General features: G+C 40.8%; 2 protein-coding genes across 11 annotated transcripts in view; one reads left to right on the forward strand and one right to left on the reverse strand.

The window, feature by feature from the left end:
* RALGPS1 (Ral GEF with PH domain and SH3 binding motif 1) overlaps positions 1-23,014 on the forward strand; it is a 412,834-nt gene that overhangs the window by 183,286 nt on the left and 206,534 nt on the right. The window lies entirely within an intron of this gene.
* The window catches only part of ANGPTL2 (angiopoietin like 2), a 42,084-nt gene continuing 22,550 nt past the window's right edge, over positions 3,481-23,014 (reverse strand). For both annotated transcript variants that reach the window (XM_006130753.5, XM_006130754.5), the window contains exons 3-5: positions 6,332-6,525; positions 5,657-5,927; positions 3,481-5,186 (exon numbers count right to left, since the gene is read on the reverse strand). In XM_006130753.5, the coding sequence (XP_006130815.1) occupies positions 4,987-5,186; positions 5,657-5,927; positions 6,332-6,525 (665 nt within the window). In that variant the 3' untranslated portion in view covers positions 3,481-4,986. The remainder of the gene's footprint in view (positions 5,187-5,656; positions 5,928-6,331; positions 6,526-23,014) is intronic.

The raw sequence follows: 23,014 nt of genomic DNA on the forward strand, positions 1-23,014 counted from the left end.
ACAGAAGAGGATCAGACTAATGCTGTTGGTGAAGACGTAAGTTAGGTCTGGGGAGAAATAAAATATACTGAAGGGAAGAGCTGTAGAGCTGGATCTATGGGATAGTAAGTATTTGAATTATTGTAGGAAGGTTTGAGCCCTTTGATCTCCGAGCTGTTTAGTGTATTGGTATGAAGGGTTAAGTATAGTAGGTAAACAATCGTAACCCTGAACTTGAAGTGAGATCACTTCAAGATTCCTAATGGCAGATTCAAAAATTATGGACTTTAAACCCCACTTATTCTGTTAATGGGCAGAGTAGATGTCTCTTCAACAGCTTGTCTTTCTGCTTTAAAATTGTGGAAGATGTAAGGCTGGCTGAAACATCACCTTCTGGAGCATCTTCAGGTCTGAGGAAACAAGTTCCAGAGAACTTGTCAAGTGAACAAATCATCAGTATTGAGTATGTTATCAAGTAAGCATATGATGCCTAATGCTTATGGGGAGAATATGGCACCAAAGTCAACCTTAACATCAGCATCAGAGCTTACACCAACACAAACCTAGCCACTGAAATGGTCCACTCCAAATGCTGAGGCAAAAGGTTAAGAAGGAGTTCAGTGCTCTCTCATTAGGACAGCCACCAGACAGAAATAATAGAATTGAAAGGAATCACCAGAGGTCATCAAGTCCAGTCCCCTGCACTCATGACAGGACAAAGCACAATCTAGCCCAACCCTGACAAATCTTTATCTAACCTGCTCTTAAAGACCTCCAATGACGGAGATTCCACAACCTCCCTAGGCAATTTATTCCAGTGCTTAACAACCTTTGCTGCAATTTTATCATTTTTGCTGCTCTTCTCTGGACCCTCTCCAATTGCTTCACATCTTTCTTGAAATGTGGTGCCCAAAACTGGACACACTCCGATCAGCACAGAGTAGAGTGGAAGAATTACTTCTCTTATCTTGCTCACAATACTCTTGTTAATGCATTCCAGAATCACGTTTGCTTTTTTACAACAGTGTCACATTGTTGACTCATATTTACCCACTGGTCCACTATGATCCCTACATCCCTTTGTGCCGTACTCCTTCCTAGACAGTCACTTCCCATTCTGTTTGTGTGAAACTGATTTTTCCTTCCTAAGTGGAGTACTTTGCATTTGTCCTTATTAAATTTCATCCTATTTACTTCAGACCATTTCTCCAGATTGTCCTGGTCATTTTGAATTATGACCTTACCCTCCAAAGCACTTGGAACCCCTCCTAGCTTGGTATCATCCACAGACTTTATAAGCATACACTCTGTTTCGTTATCTAAACTGTTGATGAAATTATTGAACAGAAGTGGTCCCAAAATTGACCCTTGCAGAATCCCATTTGTTATGCCTTTCATGATTGTGAACCATTAATAATACTCTGAGAACCATATCAAATGCATTACTAAAGTCTAGGTATACCACATCCACTGCTTCCCCCTTAGCCACAAGACTTGTTATCTTATCAAGGTTGGTTTGACATGATTTGTTCTTTACAAATCAATGTGGGCTGTAACATAGGACAAAAAAGGTAATGTTGAGACCACATCCCAAAGTCAAGTCAACCTCAGAGATCGACTTTCACCTTAACCTTGCCAATCTTCTTCCTGAAGCCACACTTGACACATAGAGAGAAGAAACTATCTACCCTTATCCAGAGCTTTGCTGTATTAAAGGACCAAGCCTCTTCAGTGGTCTCCTCACCTCTTTGTAGCTACTTTTGGCTTATCCAAAGGCCACCCCATTCTCCCAAGTGCATTTCAATACATAGTACATTTCAATGTGACATCAACTGGCTGGTGAACCTGTCCTTTGAATAGTAAGGCACATTGTTTCAGAGTACAGGCCGCATCTGTTGTCTGCTTTAGAAACATTCCAGTCTCAGATCTGCAAGGTTGCAATGTGGAGTAATCCACTGACCTTTGTGAAAACATTTTGCCCATGACATGACTTAGCCGAAGGTGGCAAGTTCAAGTGAACAGTATTCAGTCTTTGTGCAACAGATTCAGCTGATACTCCTCATTCCCACAATCCAGGGATGACTCAGATTGTCAGTCACCTACAGGAATCCATATTGAAATGCATGATTAAGAAGAACAAATGATTACTTCCCCTATGGAAGTAACACATTCACCATCCTTATGTTTTATAATACTCAGCTATTATTATAAATTCTGTGTGGGCTTAGAATTTAAAGAAGTGAGGGAGTGTTGCATCTGCTCCCACTCTTTCTGCCCTTGCTAGGGAGCATACAAGGATGTATGCATAAATATGCTACTCAAAAACTTTCTGGTCTTGCTCATGAGGTGTATAAATATATACAGAAGGAGTCAAACTAACTAGAACATCTTGAACAACCACAGTTACTATAAGGTAAATGGCTGTTCTTCAGAGTGGCCGTGTTAGTCTGTAACTGAAAAAACTTGAAAAACAACAAATAGTTCTCCAGCACCTTAGGGTACGTCTAAACTACATGGCTCCATGTAGATTAGTGTACTCGAAAAAGGGAAATGAAGCGTCGATATAAATAATTGCTGCTTCATTTACATCAAAATGGCTGTCATGCTGTGCCGATCAGCTGATTGGTGGCACAGCACGGTAGTCTGGACGCTCCACGGTTGACAAGAGAAGCCCTTGTCGACTGCCCTGGTAAACCTCATTCCATGAGGCATAACGGGGCAGTCGACAAGGGCTTCCCTTGTCAACCGCAGAGTGTCCAGACTACCGCGCAGTGCCGCCAAACAGCTGATCGGCACAGCACGGCAGCCATTTTGATGTAAATGAAGTGGCGATTATTTAAATCGCCACTTCATTTCCCTATGTCTAGAAACCTGCTCTACATGGCTCCGTCGACAGAGCCATGTAGTCTAGACATATCCTTAGAGACTAACAAAAAATGTAGATGCCATATACATTTTTGTTAGTCTCTAACGTGCCGCAGAACTCTTTGTTGTGTTTTATGCTGAGGATTGTTCTCCATCTGAATAGAAACAATAGTTTTTGTATAAATAGAACTCTTGGTTTTTTCATGGTTTCACACCTTTATGGATAATGTCCAGAAATTAGAGTAGATAGAAATAATTAATAGAGTCCCCATTTAGGAGTTAACTAATTAGACAAGTTCCCCCATCCAGTAGCTTGAGTGTGCATCTTGACCACCACTGCAACTTAGATACGAATTATGACCCTTGTGAGAAGCAGCCTTATCTACTGATTCAAAAGAGATTCTCACCTTGGCTAAGATGGTAGGAGGTGTGCTGAACTCAACAGAAAACTGCTATTTGTAGAACTTGAAATGTGTAGACAATTAGTTTACTGGAAAAAGCAAATCATTAATGGTGTAGAGTCAGAAGTCAGAATTTATATGATATAAATTAACAATGGTGGACTTGTGTGGCCTTTCCTGTACTTTGAAAGTTAACCTGAACTGAAACATCATAATGAATCTAAATACATCAAAATACCATTTGTTGCTTTATTGCCAATTTGCAATATTACAAGGATAATTTGATAATATATTAAAAACCCTACTTTCATTTATATACAACACATGCTACGTCAGACATCATCAGTTTTTAATGCACATAATACATTTGTGAAGAAACGATGAGGTAACAAGGGAAGAGAGCACACACACGTGTGTATGTGTATATACATATACACACACACACACACACACACACATATAGTATATTTATACTATAAAATATGCACACTGTGTAAAAAAGAAATCTCACAGGCTTATTGTAAAGCATGCTAAATTGCCAAGAGCTATTTTTGGTTTTTTTCACACATTCTTTCACTAAACGTAATGGTTTTCATTGTAGTTTCTAATTTGCAATAATTATCTATTCTATCTACCAACCACAGCAGAATTCTAAAATTCTCCAAGTTTCCACAATTGATTTTATTTATAAATGAGTATAAGTGAATATACTCATTATAGATTATGAAATATTGCAAATATAATTGTTCTTGGTTACAAATATTTTCTACCAAGAATCCTTATCTTGTGGCTACAGACATTAAATAGAATATAGATCGGGATCCATCATTTGCCTGCAAAGTTGGATAGTCCCTTTAATTTGTAGCAATTTAATTATTACAGTGTCTGCACATCAGATAATGATGTAGCTCAGGTATAAAATATTAACTATTTAGACTTTTTTTTTATGTGGCAATTAACATTATTTATGTTGGCTATGTAATATGCAATAGCCATTATAAATTTGGATTTCTTCATAAATACATGTGGGCATTTCAATTTAAGAACATTCATTTTCCTTCCTTACACATATTTTTGATTATCAGAGGTCAGCTTTCAGAATGATGGCATGTACATCAAGAGAAGAATGAAAGTAACAGACTAAATTAATTATATTGTAATTATTTGGGTGTCTGCCCACCAACTGAAATGATTTAATTATTACTTTATCTATGACAATTAAGAAAAATTATTTTAGGAATAATCCCACTAATACTATACGGTACATATACCAGCTACATAGTTTCAAAGGATGTTATTTCCTGTGTCAAATTATGCCTAATAATAACAATAAAACACTTTCTGTACAGATTGTACTGTAATTGATAATATTTTTACATAATATAACATACAAAATATGTAGATACTGTGGCAGTATTTTTAGCATCTAGACTTAATTTATAGGGAATAAAACTCAGAAGTGTTATCTACAGTCCATCTCAATGCCCGGTTCTAAAAACAGGACCCTTAATTATTTTTGTTACAAAGAAAGATGTTCTGAGTTTATTATATCACCTAAATTGTATGTTTTTTGCTGGCATGAATGTTGAAAATACAATATACAAGTCCTCAGATTTTAGCAATAAAAGTACAGTATCTTACATTCGTTGCTGCTATGAAGATGTATTCCAGATAGCACATGCAGCTACTCCTGCCATTTTATTGTTCTTTTTTAAACGGTAAATTAAAAGTAACAGTTCTTTCAGTGGAACGTGTTGGGATTAGGTCTGATCATCATAACAACTTTCTTTAGTGAATATGAGCCCCCACGGAATTCAGCCCAATAAACACCATCCTGATATCGACTACGATAATGTCCTCCCCGATACCAGACTCCATTGAGGTTTGAGTGAGCACAGGCATTGTACCACCATCCTCCTTTCTGGTAATGAGCACAGTTACCTATAATGAGAAGAGGCCTGTTATTGAGTATATAAAACTTGCAGTTGGTAAGCTAACAAAATGTATATATAAAACAGTTTTAATATCTATTTTTTTAAATCCATCAATCCAATGCAAGCGGCAAGGCACACAAAATTTTCCTTTTACAGGCCTCAATCCTGGAATCAAAACCATGGAAGTGGACTCTACTGTGGCGGTCCATATTAGTGCAAAATTCACCCACAAGGATCTAATTTCAGGATCCAGGCTTTAATTTTTAAAATAACTTCAGCTATTTACATTTAAAAGCTTGTTTTGCCATTTGTCAATGAAAATTATTAGCTTACCAGATCAATTTGTGTATCCTCATCAGGGTTTGTTTTTTGCTTTTATAAATGTTTTAATTATACGCGTCAATGTAATTTTCTATCCTGTCATTATGCAATTTGCCATTTTCCATAGTTATTTTTTTGTTGGTAAACATTTCATACCTGTGTATACATCATGATCTCTATCCAGTGTGGTGAACTGCTTCCCATTATGCCAAGTGAAAGAATCCCCAGCATTGCCATTGTAACGACCCAATCTCAACTTGTAATATTCACTCTCTGGCTCCAGTCTGAAGCTGGCATATTCAGCAAATACTTTTCGACCTGACCAGTCTTCCATTGTTACAAGCAGTTTGTAGTTGCCTTGATTTGTTAGCCAATAAATATTTTCTAAACCCAGCCAATACTCTCCATCTATGTTCCCAAATCCTTGCTGTGAAAAAAGTGACAAATGGATTAGTGTTGCACATACATCTTGCTTTTAAATGTCAATGCATCCTTAACCAAGATATCTTGATAATGAAAACATGGGAATGTTTCGGAATTCCAGCGCAACTTCATCTTGACCCTTAGAATGTGTCAGCACTTCAAACCACTACACAGTTTTCCAACAGAAAATACAAGAGATCATATAGAGGGCACTCATGGATTAATCTAAATATGGGATGTTTCTAATCCATCAGTTAACAGTTGATTTATAACCTAAAGCATAAATATATACTACTTATAAGAAATAGATGTATCCTATCTCCTGTAACTGGTCTCTTTATTCACGTCTAATTTTTTTCTATCCTACTGATGTCCCCTGAGATAGAAAAAAATTTCATTTGTTCTAACCTTATAAGTATCCCAGTTCCTGAAAAAGTTGACTGATCCATCCAATCGTCTCTGAATGACTGTCCAGCCACCAGGATCGTGTCGTTGGTCACACCAGACCTGCATAAGTCGATTTGTGTTTTCAGGTTTCACAAGGTAGATAGAACTGGTGTCGTGGCCATCTTCTAATGCCTGTAGACAGTCTCTCCATGGCCCTGTTTTAAAGTAGAAATATTATTCATTCAGAAAATAATTATGCTTCTCTTCTTTGTCTTCAGGAAATATTTGAATATGGAACATTTTTCTTTCTTGTATTTCTTCCTTGATTAGGGGTTTGGGCTGGCTGCCATATGAAGAGAGATTAAAAAGACAAGGACTTTATAGCTTAGAAAAGAGGATACTGAAGGAGGATATGACAGAGGTCTATAAAATCATGACTGATGTGTAAATAAGGAAAAGTTATTTACTCTTAGGGTCACCCAATTAAATTAATAGGTAGCAGTTTTAAAACAAATCAAAAGGAAGTATTTCTTCACACAATGTACAGTTAACCTGTGAAGACCAAGACTTTAGCAGGGTTCAGAAAAGCACTAGATAAATTCATGGATCATATTAGCCAAGAAGGGAAAGAACAGTGTATGGGTATCAGAGAAGTGATCACTATTATTACCTATTCTGTTCATTCCCTCTGGGGGCACCTGGCATTGACCACTAGGACACTGGGCTAGATGGACTTTGGTCTTACTGAGTAGGCTGTTCTTGTGTTTTTATGTTAGACATGATTGTACCAAGCATTATGCATAACCATTTTCCTAAAAACATATATTTTCATCTTCACATATAGAGAGGATAATGTTGAGTTGTGAGTTTGCTCAGGCCTGGGCTCATTCAGTTTCACAAGCTTTTTGAGTCCTTTTACTTCATTTATTCCTTAGCAAACTATATTATGTGTGTTATTTATACAATATATTAATTTATTGATCTTGGCTTCCTGCATGTTTTCATGATGCAATATATAAAATATCATAGTGGTATTAGTGTAACCCCGTAATATAAACAAGTCTGCAGATTATGCAGTCTACCTTTCATAACCATGTTTTTTAGTCTTACTCAGCATAAAGAGTGCTTCGAATTGCATCAGACTAAATAGCAGTGGATGTGCAATTGAAAAGGAAGAAAATACTTGCATGCATGTTGGTGACGTGGATTTAATAATATGGGGAAGGGATGCATAGTATACGTTTAAAATAGGCTTTGTTCTACTACGTGGCAAAAAGAATCCACAGTATTGAAGTCAAGCAAGAGAGAGGTTTTCACTGCAAATGCAGATGTGGTTATATTTAAGAGGATAGTTCAGGGGAGACATGGGATTTGTGTGTTCCTTTCTTAAGCACCCAGGAGGCATACCTGGGTGGTCGACAAATACCTTTGATGTCGACACCCACGCGTCCAGACTATCGCGCTGAGCCGACAAACAGCTGATCAGCTGTTTGTCGGCTCAGCGCGGCAGCCATGTAAATTTAAATGAAGTGGCGATTATTTAAATCGCCGCTTCATTTTCCTATGTCTGGTAGCCTAATCTACATGCCTCTGGCGACAAAGGCATGTTGTCTAGACGTACCCTAAGATTTAACAGGTCAGAAGTTTAGGAGTTTGCTACTTAAAGGTGTGTAAGCTAGTAGGCAAACTCATTGACCAGGTAAGGTAGAATACACTTTCCAACAACCATGCAGTCCATGACCCTTTCTTCAAAGTAGAGTTTATTTTCAAACAAAAGCAAGTTAACTTATAATATTTTGTACCATCCAGCCAGCTGGGAAGAGAGAGAATACACCTCATAGCTGAAAAGTGCTTAATTTTTGCTAAGACTGAGCCCCAATACCTGTAGGCAGTTCATAGCCTCGGCATCTCTGGGCTTGCTTCATCAGGTATGAAAGTTAAAAAATTGCTGAGCCCTGGCGTCTCTTTCATTACAAGTTAAGCTCTGGCCTAGAAGGATTACTAATGGGGAGACACACCCCCAGGACTTCCCCAACTCAGGGTTCCTCTGGTCCCCTGTGCCAGCCTTAGTGGAAAGAAACCATAAACCTGGTTTCGTATAGGTTAGATGCTTGCTCTAGCCATGTGCCTGCAACTATAGCTCCCTATTTTAAATGGCCACACAGTTACAACAGGCACACAGTTACAATGCATGCACCTAAAAGCCTGATGCCCTTTGTACAGGCTATTACTTTCAGAATCATCTAAATGACATAAGAGCGCAACTCCATGTACTCTGTTACCTAGATACTTTTGAAAGTTGCCCCTATAGGTTTTTTAGAAAACAAAATAAGAAAAAACAGCAGTTAAATACAGGAAAAATCTTATTTCTACTTTAAAAATTAACTTTTAAAGAAAAAATCTATATAGTAAAAATGTTTGAGAAAAAGCTCAGGTTAACGAATGTCTGGAAATATATAACAGGATATAAATAAATTAAACAAAATATAGATTAAAATATTCTGTCATTCCTTTAAAATGCTATCAGATTTCCTAATGGGGCAGCATCTGAATGCCTAGAAAGGAAAAATTCTTATTGGTAAAAAGTGCCTGTGCCTAGTGGAATTTTGGATTTTATTGTTTGTTTTGCAAAAATTCAGTGTAAGCTAACTATGCCCATCTGAACATCAAGGTGTGTTGCAAAAACAAAATCAAAATGTTCATGAATCCAGAATCAATTTATCTAGATACCGTATTTTGAATTTTAATGTTTAAGTGCCTGTTTAACATGATGGTGAAGATATTAGTAATAGCTGTATGGGCAGTTTTGTTCAGTTGCTGTGGTTATAAGTGAGCTGATAGAAGGAAATGATAAAACTGTTATCAGTAAGTGGCTGGTCTGATGGATTTTAAGGCAACTGAGGAACCATTATAGTATAAGAATATTTGATCGATGTTTGTAAAGAAGCCAGATCAGAGCTATATAATATACCTTTTTTTCTGTTAGAAACAAAACAATCAAGTAGACTTTAGCTTCTGTTTTAGATGCATATTTCCCAGCTGCCCACCAAAAATAACATTGGCATGGAGACCGTAGACTCAGCAATATAATATACCATCATAGACATTAGCATTATCACACTGATATGTAGACAAGCACTCACAAAAAAGTTCAAAAGTGTAGCATGATGTACACAGAGGACAGAGAAAGATACCCCATTTGCTGGAGAGCAATACATTGGTTTCATGTATGGAAGCTATATATTTTAATCATTTAGCCTCTCTAAAAAGTTTCTATTTCAAATAATATGTTCTCAGTGCGAAGATACTTCATAAATGGGTCCAGTATAAGAACCTAGATTGAAATTTTACAGCACCCTCTTCTGAAAACTTTAGACAGACTGCTGTAGTGGCGCTGCTACGGTGCTCATATATTTGCCAAGAAATGCAGACGTTAAATTAATAAGACTTATAAGTCTGTGATGCCGTCAGAGTCCAGACTGAGAGAGAAAAGAGGATTTAGTAAAGCATTCCTTGAAATGATACTAAAGTATATGTTGCTGTTACAATTACACATAGGCTACGTCTAGACTGGCCACAAATGCTGGAAAAGGGATGCAAATCAGGTAAGTCAGCATAGGGAAATCCGCGGGGGATTTAAATATCCCCTGCGGATTTAAATAAACATGTCCGCCGCTTTTTTTCCGGCTTGGGGAAAAGCCGGAAAAAAGGCGTCTAGACTGGCGCGATCCTCCGGAATAAAGCCCTTTTCCGGAGGATCTCTTATTCCTACTTTCAAGGGCTTTATTCCGGAGGATCGCGCCAGTCTAGACGCTTTTTTTCCGGCTTTTCCCCAAGCCAGAAAAAAAGCGGCGGACATGTTTATTGAAATCCGCGGGGGATATTTAAATCCCCTGCGGATTTCCCTATGCTGACTTACCTGATTTGCATCCCTTTTCTGGAATTTGTGGCCAGTCTAGACGTAGCCATAGCTTTAAGTTTATACTGAATAAATATTTCTTTTATAAAGACTCTTGCCATTGTTTTCCATGCATGTAAATAAGATTATAATGAATCAGTTTAGTTCACATTGTATCCCTTGTATTAACTCACTGTTGAGTAGACTAGCAGTGGATAGTCTATACCAGTGTTTCTCAATCTTTTTTTTATAAAGTACCCCTTTAAAAGAAAAAGTACCCCAAGTACCTACAGTTTTCAGACACACAAATTTTTTCGACCATTGCAACACATTTGATTAAACAATTTAATTGTAGCCGGGCGAGCGATGACATTTTTGGGTGTACAAAGTACGAAGACAATGAAGCGCTGTAAAACTTAACAAAAAATCAGTTTCTCCAAGTTTCAGTTGTGTTGACATACCCCCCAGACTTCTCTCAGGGGTACTCGTACCACTGGTTGAGAAACACTAGTCTATGCCACTTGCTCAATAAATTGTAGCTTAAGTTAGCTGAACTTATTTTGCTATTTTAAAAAGCTTTTTGTAAATACTCAAGAATCCTATCTAAAGTGAGTGGTGGGGGTTTTGGCCTGGGTCCAAGTTATTTTATTTTTGTACTTCCCTTTGTCCTTATCAACATAGTCCTGTGAATAGAATGCTGCTTCTGAGCCCATTTCCTTTTCTGTTGCAAATAAAGGTATATGATCTTGGCTACTTAAATGAAGATGCAGCACTCTGTTTTAGTATCTGTATTTTATTGTGTTAAAATGCAGGAACCGACAATTATATTTCTTACTGATATCTAATTCAACACATTTTATTTGACTATTTTATTTCAATTTAAAAACACATGAGTTCAGAGCTGTTGTGAAACAAACTTCTACGGGAACTAAGGATCATCCCAAATTTTTGACCTTACCTTCTTTAACAAACAGCCTCAAGAGCACTTAAAACAAACAAGCCTCTCAAACCAGACAAAATCAAAACAAAAAAACGGGCAAGCATTACTCTGCACACATAGTTCTGCTCTGGGGAGCAGGATGAGAGAGAGATTAGTCATATCACTGTCAAGTATTCAGATACTATGGTGATATCTACACTGACAGATATAAAAAGTGTGGGCAATTACAGCTCTGCTCAGAGAGCTGCAGGGAAACTACTGTTGTGTGTTCACATGATGCTTCTAGTGTTGGTGGAACTTGTTCACATTAGCCGCTCTTCCAATGCTACAGAGAGCAGTGCATTGTGGGAGCTATCCCACTGTGCAACTGGCTCAGGGTGCTTGGAGAAGGGTTTGTAATGCCACATGGGGAAGTCAGCATCACACAATGCAGGTTTCCTATGCCATTGCTCCGTGGTCATTGTACTACATTGACAGCTGCTTTTCACAGAAGTCCAGGAGGTGTGGGAAACTGTGTTTTCGAGGATGTCAGCACGCTATCTTGTAAGTTCAAATAGCATCAGGAAACAGCCCATGTTGAGGTAGAGGGATGGGGAAACCCTGACATCTCAGCACCTCCCTCACTTGCTGCCTCTGTCCCTAGCTCTTTGCTCAACAATCTCTCTCTCTCTCTCATGCACACAGACACTTGCCTCTGTTCAACAGCTGGAGTATTCCATGTGAATTGCTTGTGCTTGTCTGGGAACTAATCAGCACGGCATGCAGACTGTCCAAAATGGATCTCTGAAGAGATGTATGCTCGTGCCTGCAGGGCAGACAGCCAAGTTTAAAACAAGAAGCAAAGGGAAATTGAGATATCATGGGCTATTTCTGGAGGCCAGTCAGAACCTAGCAGATAATTCAAGTGTCCACACTGGCCTCGCAGCACTGTATCCCCAGCACAACAAGTTCTACACTTCTCATTGAGGTGGTTAACCTGGAGCACAGCAACTGTGGAGCTAGTGAACACTAAGTGCCATGCCCGTGTGGACACCTTGGGCGTTAAAGTGCTGGGAGCCGATTTACTGCACTGCAACTTGCCAGTGTAGAGCTGGCCTAAGGTTTGGTGGGAAAGCTATGAAAACCTGAATAGAACAGAATAGGATAATGCTTCCTCTCTCACTGTTAGTAGTTAATCTGAAAAAATGGCTGTGAACTTCTAGGTCAAAAAGTTTAATTATGATTTCAGATTAAAAGAAAAGCAATTTAAGAAAAAAAACTCACTAAAGTTGATGTTTGGTTTCTCTAAATTAAGTGTAGCTATGGAATTTTATGATCATACAAATACGTACTTTCAAATAGATGTAAAAATATTAAGTGTGTCAACAGAAAATCTGCTATTGTTGATGCCTCTAGTATGGTTCCTTTTAATTACTAACAATTATTCTAATGTACATGATTTTTTGTTTGATATTGGAAATGCAGTGGCTTTTGAACTATGCACTATTGAATTATTTTTGCTCTTTGAACATCATCAGAGGTTGAGCTCCCCACACTTGGTGTGGCAACTGGAAGTGGAGCACCCGGTCCTGGCCCCAGCCCTCTCGGCAGGCTCAGGGGAGCAGAGCGAAGCAGCCTGGGGCTGGGTGGAGTGTTTTGTTTCCTGCCACCACAGTGAAGCAGAGTTACCTGGCTAGGAGGTGGGCAGTGGAGTGGAGCAAGTTGTTGGGTTGCTCCCTCTCCCATAGTTCCTGACCCCTGCTGCTACTCTACACCAACCCTGCCTTCCCAACCCGATAATCCTCCAGCTAGCGTCTCTCCGGGTAGAGGGTTTGGGAAAGGAGTGAGAAGAGGCGGGGCTTTGGAGAAGGGGCAGAGCCAGGGATAGGAAGAGGCAGGGCCTGGGGCTAGAGCAGTGGTTTTCAAACTTTTTTTTTTCTCATGACCAGTTGAAGAAAATTGTTGATGCCTGTAGCCCAGCCTAATGTGACTAGAGTGTGGACTCCAGGGTGGGGCTGAGAGCTTTGGGGGGTAGGAGAGAGCTCTGGGTTTGGGAGAGGGCCAGGGCTGGGGCAGGAAGGGCTTACCTATCATTGGTGCAGCGGGGGTGCTAACACAGGCTTCCTGCCTCCTCTGGCATCACAGACCATGTTGTGCCCCAGAAGCAGCCAGCAGCAGAGTCCTGTGTGCTCCTCCCCACTCATTTAGGAGCCAGGTCTGCTGCCCTCTGGGGTGCAATGCAGTCAGGAGTGCCAGAGCAGGCAGGTAGCCCCACTGGTCACCTGATCACCGTGCAGCAATGAGATCCAGTGTCTGACATTCCATGATCCAGTAGTGGGTCTTAACCCATAGTTTGAAAACCACTGAGCTAGAGGGTGTTGCCCCAGGCCTCATGCACCCTTAGGGATGGCCCTGAAGATGGGTGCATGGCTGGTTGAAAGATTTATTCAAAGAGGAAGCTCGTTGTCAAACTGGGAGGACATATCAAATGGGCCTACACTGGGCTGTTTTCATGAACAACTTGGGTGTAGGAGTGGTGAATACGCTTACAAAATTTGTGGATTTTGCCAAGCTGGGAAGGATTGCAAGTACTTTCTAGTGCAGGGTTAGAATTCAAAGTGATATTAATAAGTTGGGGTATGTCTACACTACCCCGCTAGTTCGAACTAGGAGGGTAATGTATGCATACCGCACTTGCTAATGAAGCCCGGGATTTGAATTTCCCGGGCTTCATTAGCATAAGCGGGGAGCCGCCATTTTTAAATCCCCGCTGCTTCGAACCCCGTGCAGCGCGGCTACCCAGGGCTCGAACTAGGTAGTTCGGACTAGGGTGCCTATTCCGAAGTACCGGTACACCGCATGGGGTTCGAAGCAGCGGGGATTTAAAAATGGCGGCTCCCCGCTTATGCTAATGAAGCCCGGGAAATTCATTAGCAAGTGCGGTATGCATACATTACCCCGCTAGTTCGAACTAGCGGGGTAGTGTAGACATACCCTCGGAGAATTGGTCTGGAATCAACCAAATGAAATTCAATAAAGAGAAATGCAAAGTTCTGTATTTAGAAAGGAAAAATCAAATACGCAAATGCAAAAGAGTGAACAATTGGCTAGGCAGCAGTACTGCAGAAAGGGATGTGTGGATAATAGTAGGTCACAAATTGAATAGTAATCGAGAATGTAATGCTGTTGAGAAAAAGGCAGAAGTCACTGGAATGCCATATGTAAGACATAGAGGAGATCATTATTCCATTGCACTTGGCACTGGGGCATCTTTATTTGTTGTCCATTTGGGGTTCATATTTTAAGAAAGAGGTGAACATATTAGAGAGAGCCTAGTGGAGGACTACAAACACAATAATTGTTTTGGAAAATGTAATCTATGAGAAAAAGCTGAGAAAAATCAGCATGTTTAGTCTAGAGAAGTTTGCAGAGGACATAAAAAGTTTTTATCAAGAGGATGCTCATCATTTGTTTTCCATGCCCAATGAAAGTAGAATGGAAAGTAATAAGCTTAATCTGCACCCAGGAAGATTTAGATTAGATATTAGGGAAAGCTTTTATATCTATATAGTTACTCACAGTAACTGGGTATCTAGAGAGATTGTGGAATCTCTAATTTTGGAGACTTTTTAGAAACGGTTACACAAATTTGTTAGGATCGAGCGGACAGGATGGGGCCAGTGGACCAGAACCAGCTCACCAAGCCTTTTAATTTGTCCTGTGGCCCACCCACCCTGCTGGGATCCTGGGGCACAGAGCAGCTCCATGTCACTCAAACAGGCAAGTGGGAGCTCAGAGATTGTGCTGGGGGAGGAGCAGTGCACAAATCCTCACCCCCCTTCCCTGGCACATGTCTGAGGAGGCTGCTGGCTGGAAGCCATCTAGGTAAGCACCTCCCAGCCAAAACCTACCTCTAGCACCCTCTTCTGCACCCCAGCTCTCTGCCCCAGATCACCACCCACTCCTGCCCATGTCATCACCCAAACCCTCTGCCCCCTCCCTGCCCCAGGTCACAATTCCCTCATAGGCTATGTCTATACTGCAAAGAAAAGTCAGAAAAAGATATGCAAATTACAGTTCGCCATTTGTGTATCTTTTTCTGCTTTTCTTTCTAAAGAAGCTTTTCCGACATTTGGCCCATCTACATGGGGCCAAATGACAGAAAAAATCCCTTTTTCGGAACATCCCTTCCTTGTAGAATGAGGTTTACAGAGATGCTGAAAAAACGCGTCTGCTTTTCCAAAATTTGTATCCCAAAAAAGCTCTGTAGTCTAGACCTACCCTCAGACCCTGCACTCCTCCTACATCCCTTCACCAGGCCTGCACCCTTTCCTCTCCTGGATCCTGCCCAGGTTGAAACTAGGGATGTGAACAACTAGTTAAATATCCAATAAGAAAATGCTTATTGGATAGTCGACAGGCTAGTGGACTAGTCACTCCCCCCCCCCCCCCCTTGCTGCCTCTATCCCCCGCTGGCCCCGTTCTTCCCACAGCACTTTCACCTTCGAAGTGTAGCAACAGCCCTGGAGCTGTTGCTACATTTCAAAAGGAGAGACTCCCTATCAACTAATCAAATAGTCAATGCAAATTGCAACGACTATTTAGTTAGCCAAATAATCGAAATTTTACATCCCTAGTCAGAACACCCTGTACCCAAACTCTCTCTGGGTATGTCTAAACTACATGGCTCCAACGATTAGCTGATCCAGCACAGCGCGGCAGTCTAGACTCAGATCTGTCGGCTGGGGAAGCCTTTGCCGACCGATCCTGTAAACCTTGTTTCACGAGGCATAAGGGATCAGTTGGCAAAGGCTTCCCCAGCCGACAGATCCGTGTCTAGACTGCCACGCTGTGTTGGATTAGCTGATCATCAGCATAGCGCGGCGGCCATGTTTATTTTAATGAAGCGGGGATTATTTAAATCCCCACTTCATTGACTATGCCAGGTAAACTAGTTTACATGGCTCCGTCGACGGAGCCATGTAGTCTAGACATACCCTCAGAGATCCCACATCATCTCCTGCACTACTACTTCACCCAATCCCCTTCCCAAACCCCACACCATCTACATAGAAAAGTGCAGCCCTTGACCACTTTCCTGAATTTGGAGTGGTCCCCCCTCAAAAATTATTGCCCGCCTCTGGTCTATATATATGTAATCCTTCCTTAGCATGGAGGGATAGACTAGATGACCTCTTGAGGGCTTTTCCAGACCTAAATTTCTATGATTCTCTGATTATACATGAGCAATGGTCCCAACCTCTATAATTAATTTTGTGTAACAGTTTCCTTGATAACCCTCAGTTTTCAGACACACGTAATTTTCTGAAACATTCACTTTTGTATATAAATTAAAGGTCAAATCCTGAAGTATGGGGGTTAGCATCTGCAGTTCCCACATTTCAGTATTTGACCCTAAGACAATTAAAACATTAGGACAAAAAATCAGTTTAAATATATGAAAATGGCAAGCAACTTACAAATTATTACATTTCACTTGATGATTACGTGGTCTGTTCATTCCCTCTGAAGCACCTGGCATTGGCCACTGTCAGAGGACAGGATACAGTACTGGCCTAAATGCACCATTGTTCTGACCTAGTGTAGCTGTCCTTATGTTTTATGGGTATATTTAAAAATACATAAATATAATACATTGTCTATTTTAAAAAAGCATTTGTGATCATGCTTATAGCATACATGGTAAGAATTAGGGTTGTGTATGCAAACTTTGATATTTCCTGACATTTGATTGTTTAGTCATGCAGCCTCTTCATGTTCCCTGCATGTAGTTTCTTATCTGGAGTAACATTGTGGATCAGTATATTTTTTAATTAAAATATAGTAAACTGTTATATATATGCATTTTAAGAAGTAATTTATTGTTTCATAGCTGTGAAAGAAACACAGGCCAACCACACTCCATGTTTTCCTTAAAAAAATAGAATAATACTTTTAAGTAGATATCTAAATTTCAATCAGTATGTCCTATGCCAAGGAATTTCAGTTTCATAATTGTTGGAAGGAGAGAGAGAGAGAGAGAGAGATTTAGTTTCCATTTTCATGAAGATTCTAGCTATATTATGTGGAACAAATAAATGTAAGCATACATTGTAAAAATGACTAATCATTCTGGACATATTCATTTCTGTGCATTGAATTTGACATATTTTGGAGGGTCTGATTTTCAGGATTTGATATGGGCCTACCTATGAAAATAGGAAGAAAATGTCATGAAATGCAATCATGCAGCATTTCATGAACAAAACTGGTTAGTGTGTATTTGATATCTGAGCATCCAGTTCTAGTTGCTGTAGTTTCTGCAGATAACTTTTGTCAAATCTCTTCTTCCCTGCCTGTTCAATATAGTAGAATTATTGAGTTACATGGACTGACTTGCTGAATGAAGATTATGAATGAAAGTGCTCTTGGCAATTTGAACCTGTGCAGAAAGTAAATGTTGCAGATGATGCTAAAATACCATAGACTAGCAAAGTTTTCACTTGTCATGTGTTTTAAGACTAGAGTCTCTTGCAAGTGGTGCACTGCAAAGTCTACACGAGGCAAAATATTTTGGTAAAATGTCCCTTTTGTATGTCTCTATTACAGGGCGAATATATGATCATACAATTATTTTTCCTATTTATTGAGTAAAAGGTGCTACAAATGGCCGCCTGGCAGAGAGAGCCATTTTAGATTTAAACCTACTGGATTTTGTTTGCCGTGTGTTCTACATTGTAGATTTTGGCCCATTCTTCTTGTCATATGAGGTTAGTTATTATTCTGGTCTTTTTACATAAATAAGGACTGCATGTTACAGCTAATTAAGAAGCCAAGAAACTGTTGTATGGATGTTACAGGACCAGAGGGGCCCGGGGAGAGGAGACTGAAGCCCAGTGCTGGGACTGACAGTGGAGCCAGCCCGGGAATAGGGAGTTTGCATTATGGAGCATGGTAGCCGGGGCTGGACCCAGCAACAAAGCCCACCCAGGGGCATGGAACCCGGTCAGGGGAGCAGACCATGCCTGGCAACCCGGGCCGGACCTAGCTGGGGAGCCCTCCTGGGAGGGTGGCTGGGGCCAACAGCACAGCCCAACCAGGGGTGCAGAGCCTGCCCGGTGGCTGGAAGTGGGGCACAGGTAGGAAGCCCAGTAGCCAGGCCAGTGGCCAGGAAAGGAGCCCGGCCGGCAGAGGAGCCGGGGGGGCATGGAGCCTGGAGGTGAGCCCGGACATCTGCTAATGGTCCCAGGGAGATCCTGGAGTCCATCAGCAGAGAAGCCAGAATTGACTTTCCCAGGTCTGGCAAAATCCCTTGTTCAGTACCGGTCAGGTTCTGCGGTTGCCGGACCAGGGAGATCCAACCTGTAATAGGAAGGAATGAAGGAATTCTAGTCAACATTTCAGGCTACGTGGTAAATTGTTTCAGATTTGTTTGGGTCAGAGCCTGTGTCCTGGTGAATAACAACATGTTCTATCATTTTCTGTTTCCATCTGATCTTGGTTTGTATCAGTGAGGCCTCGGCTGCTGTTCATGCTTCCAGGTTCAGCTTTTTGCTAGCTTTTATTAGTGTTATAATGTAGCAGTAGTTAATGTAGTAGACTTCCTTTTTATTGTTGTGTACAGTTCATTAACACAATGTGTTTTATTTTATTTTAATTCATTTGTTTGTAGACGAGACATCCATTATTGCTGAAAACTCCTATTAAATAGTTTCTAACTAATTAACATTGGGACTAGGAAGTGGTATTGCCAAATTGACAGTTGCTGTTTTTACTGGCGATTGTTCTGTGAATACAGATTAGAAATTTTTGTGCTTAGTGAAGGGACCTGTATTGCAGGAATCTTTTCCTTGCACAATAAACCACAGTCGGAATACATTATGGTGATTATATCTCAGGATTGTAGCTAATTTAAACAGGAGCAGAAGGGGAGATGTTTTCAACCTACTTTCATTTGAGGATGTCTCAAATCCTGACTTAGGTTACCCACTGGATGGAGTATGTATGGTTATGATTATTTTGGATGGTGTGAGGATATTTATTTTTAAACTAAGGTGTTCTTCTTTGCAGATCTCTTACATCTGTAACAATTCTGTGTATCTTTGAAGAGTTGAGCCATTTCATTGACTTAACATATTTGAATGTTTAGGAATTACCACTATGAATTCTTGTTATGCCCATGAGAGAAGCTACTCTGCAAACTTCTTTTAGCATCTATCCACTTTGGTCCAGTTTTGTTTTTTTTTAATGTGTTCAGGTATAGTGATTCTCTTTGCTACAATTCCTAACAAATTTAGGAGCCTAAATCTCATTTCAAAGAGATCTAGGCATTTGGGATATAACGACACTGCTATTACTCACCCATGGCTGTTGACTTACTTGGGTCTGGGGGGCTTGGGCTTAAATGGTTGTTTAATTGCAGGCTCAGGCTGGAATCCAGACTGTAGGATCCTGCAAGGAGGGAATGTCTCAGAACTCAGCCTCCAACCCAAGACTGAATGTTTACACTACAATTAAATAGCCCAAGAACCCAAGTCAGCTGACACAGGGCAGCCATAGGTGTTTAAGTGAAGTGGAGGCAAACCCCATATGAGCCAAAATCCCATTGACAGTAAATAGGATTGTAGTTCCCAAGTACCTGAACATGAGGCTCCTAATTCAATTTGCACTGCAATGTCTAAATGCTTGATGCCTAAATTCTTAATTTTTATATAAATGAGCTGTGTAGTAAATTAAAAATGATGTTTTAAGATTTGGCTTAGTCATTGTGAAGTATGGTACCAGATGGTTCATTGACTGCTGCCTTGTTTATTATAAAATTTCCCATTGCTGTATATTTGTTGTGTATGCTGTATATGGAGAAAATTTGTCCTATCCAGCTGCAGTCATTTATGACTGTTAATGGAAAACAAGCACAGATGACAACTTTGCTTCATGAATTTTATATTTACAATGACAATTCGTTCCTTCAGGATTTAAAAAAAAGTCGCAATGATTTAAATTTTATTTATACAAAGAATCAGGCACAAAAATTTTCAGGGGTAAGTTACAACAGAATGCTCTGTAATAAAGTAATATATTTTGGAAAATGAATGAATGAAATTGTGACCCAAATCCTATCTGCAGAAATTAATTTGTTCATAATAAAACATTTAAATTATTGCACTCTAGAGATGTTTGTACATTTTTATACTGGGATTTGTGAGCGTTCCTTGTATGATAAAATAATATCTTCATATTCTTTTTCTGCCAGTGCTGTTCATTTTGCATGCCTTATGCATGCATTGCTTTTTATCCTCTTTTGGGATTTGTTAGATGCTAAAAACAAACCATGACGTGTCCATTGAAATACAACCCAGAGCTTCAAATGTTTCCGTTATATACTGTATATGACATAGTACAGAAACTATAAAGGATAATGCTTCTATGTTTGTTTTAAATCTGACAGGTTTTTTTAATAGAAACCACATTTTGGCTCATAGAACAGAATTTGCTTGTGCTAGGCACTGAATAAACAGGACAAAAAGACAGTTCCTATGCTAAAGATCTTACAACATTAGTAATTTTTAGAGTATCTTGTATTACAGCCTCTTTCTTTATAATAATTATGTACATCTGAGACATAGAGATGATTGGTGAGATTTCCCTGACACCCATAAGCATCTCCAATTCAGATGCCTGAGTATATTAATTTGGAGTGGGTCAGATGTGAATACAGGCAGTCCCTGAGTTATGCGGATCCGACTTATGTCGGATCCGCACTTACGAATGGGGCTTTCTCGCCCCGGAGCTCGCAGGCAGCGGGACCGCCCAGAGCGCAGCGGTCCCGCCACCTTGACCTCTGGGCCGAGAAAAGCTGCTCCGGGTGCCCCTGGTCTGCTGGGGACCGTCTCCAGCAGACCAGGGACACCTGGAGCAAAGCCGGGGAGGTGGAGGGGTCCCGTGCCTCTGAGGCTTTGCTCTGGCAAAGCCTCAGAGGCACGGGACTCCGCCGCCGCTGCGGCTTTGCTCCCGGTGTCCCTGGTCTGCTGGAGACGGTCCCCAGCAGACCAGAGGCACCGGGAGCAAAGCGGCAGCGGCGGCGGAGTCCCACGCCACTGAGGCTTTGCCACAGCAAAGCCTCAGAGGCGCGGGACCCCTCCGCCTCCCCGGCTTTGCTCCGGGTGTCCCTGGTCTGCTGGAGACGGTCCCCAGCAGACCAGGGACACCGGGAGCAAAGCCGGGGAGGTGGAGGGGTCCCGCGCCTCTGAGGCTTTGCCAGAGCAAAGCCTCAGAGGCGCAGCACCCCGCCGCCGCTGCAGCTTTGCTCCCCGTGTCCCTGGTCTGCTGGGCAGGGGCGCAGCTAGTGTCCCCCACCCCAGCAGACCAGGGAGACGTGGAGCAAAGCCCCGGGCCTGTGGTAGAGCAGGTGGGGCACTGCCGTTTGGTCCCACAGCACCGCTCCTTGGCACTACTGGACCAACCCAGCAGCACCCCAGCTGCTCTGCCCCAGGCATCCCCAAGTCAGCCGCTGCTGAAACTGACCAGTGGCTGACTACAGGAAGCCCCTACCTGGAATCAGCCGCTGATCAGTTTCAGCAGCGGCTGAATCTGGACGCCAGTTCCGACTTACATACAGATTCAACTTAAGAACAAACCTACAGTCCCTATCTTGTACGTAACCCGGGGACTGCCTGTATACATCAATCATAATAAAGTTTCAGATGGAGTAAAAGAAACATTTTTGTTTGTGGTTGGTACAGCCTTGTTTATGTCTTGTGGAAGGTGGACATATTTTTGACTCTGCCTAGGAGTTGTGCAATTATTCAGATACTTTTTAAACAATTAAGTTTTATTCTGATGAAAATTACTGGATTAACCACCATGAAGACTGAAGTCTACTGTTTATATATGGTACAGGTGTGTATAGCAGAAGTGAAAGCTGTTAGAGGAAGGGGCTACTCTTAAGCTTAAAAGATCAGTACCCATACCCAACCAGTTGTCGATCTTTTTGTTAATATATATTATGCCTATACATACCTTTTATACGGCACTGTTCCTCCAGAGTTCTCAACATACTATACAAATGGATGTTTATCATCATTTCTGTCTTTCAGAAGCATATAACGAAGTCCAGAGAGGTAAAATGACTTGAGTCACACAGTAGGTCAGCAACAGCTTCCGCTGAGAGCCAAGGTCTCTTGACTCCCAGCCTAGTTGAGCTATCTATTCCATTGATATCACTGCCTCATGCAGGTAGCCTAGAAAGGCGTTTCCCATGGTGGATTTATGTGATATAGATAGCCCAGTCTAATTCCTAGCAAAGATTTATGACTGGAGCAAAAGGAGAACACCATTCTCTTATATTAGCTATTTTTTCCTCCCCTTTTTTGATTGCTCACAGGTTAATACTTTATACATCAGGTTTTAGCCTGGAGCTGAGGTTTATGGCACAATTATAAACCATGGAAATGAGGAGTTTATAATGGAAAAAACTGAAATCCTAAAAACACTATTTGAAGTGAAGTGACCTATTATCACTTTATATTTCTAGAGTGATAACATAATAATGAAAGAAATGCAAAGTTTGTGTTGAACACAGCTTTAATAGGCCAGATCAAAAAATGCATTTGATTAACTGGAAGCCTTTAATGAGCTTTGACTCCTGCCCCAACTGACTAGTGCATCCAGGACAGACACAGCCTTTCATTCTTTAATTGGTGGATTTCAGTTTTTAAAATTTGCCTATCCTTCTTTGGGCATATGTACAATAATGTAACATTAGAGCAACATAGCACACCAAAGACTAAGAAATATAATAGCCCCCCCCCACAATCACATGTAATCCTTCAGAAAACTGTCCCAACCATTCACCCAACTATTCATCCTTTCCCTTTTTCCTCCCTGA

Source organism: Pelodiscus sinensis, chromosome 23, assembly GCF_052426305.1.
Source record: "Pelodiscus sinensis isolate ZL-2025 chromosome 23, ASM5242630v1, whole genome shotgun sequence".
Taxonomy (NCBI): Eukaryota; Metazoa; Chordata; order Testudines; family Trionychidae; genus Pelodiscus; species Pelodiscus sinensis.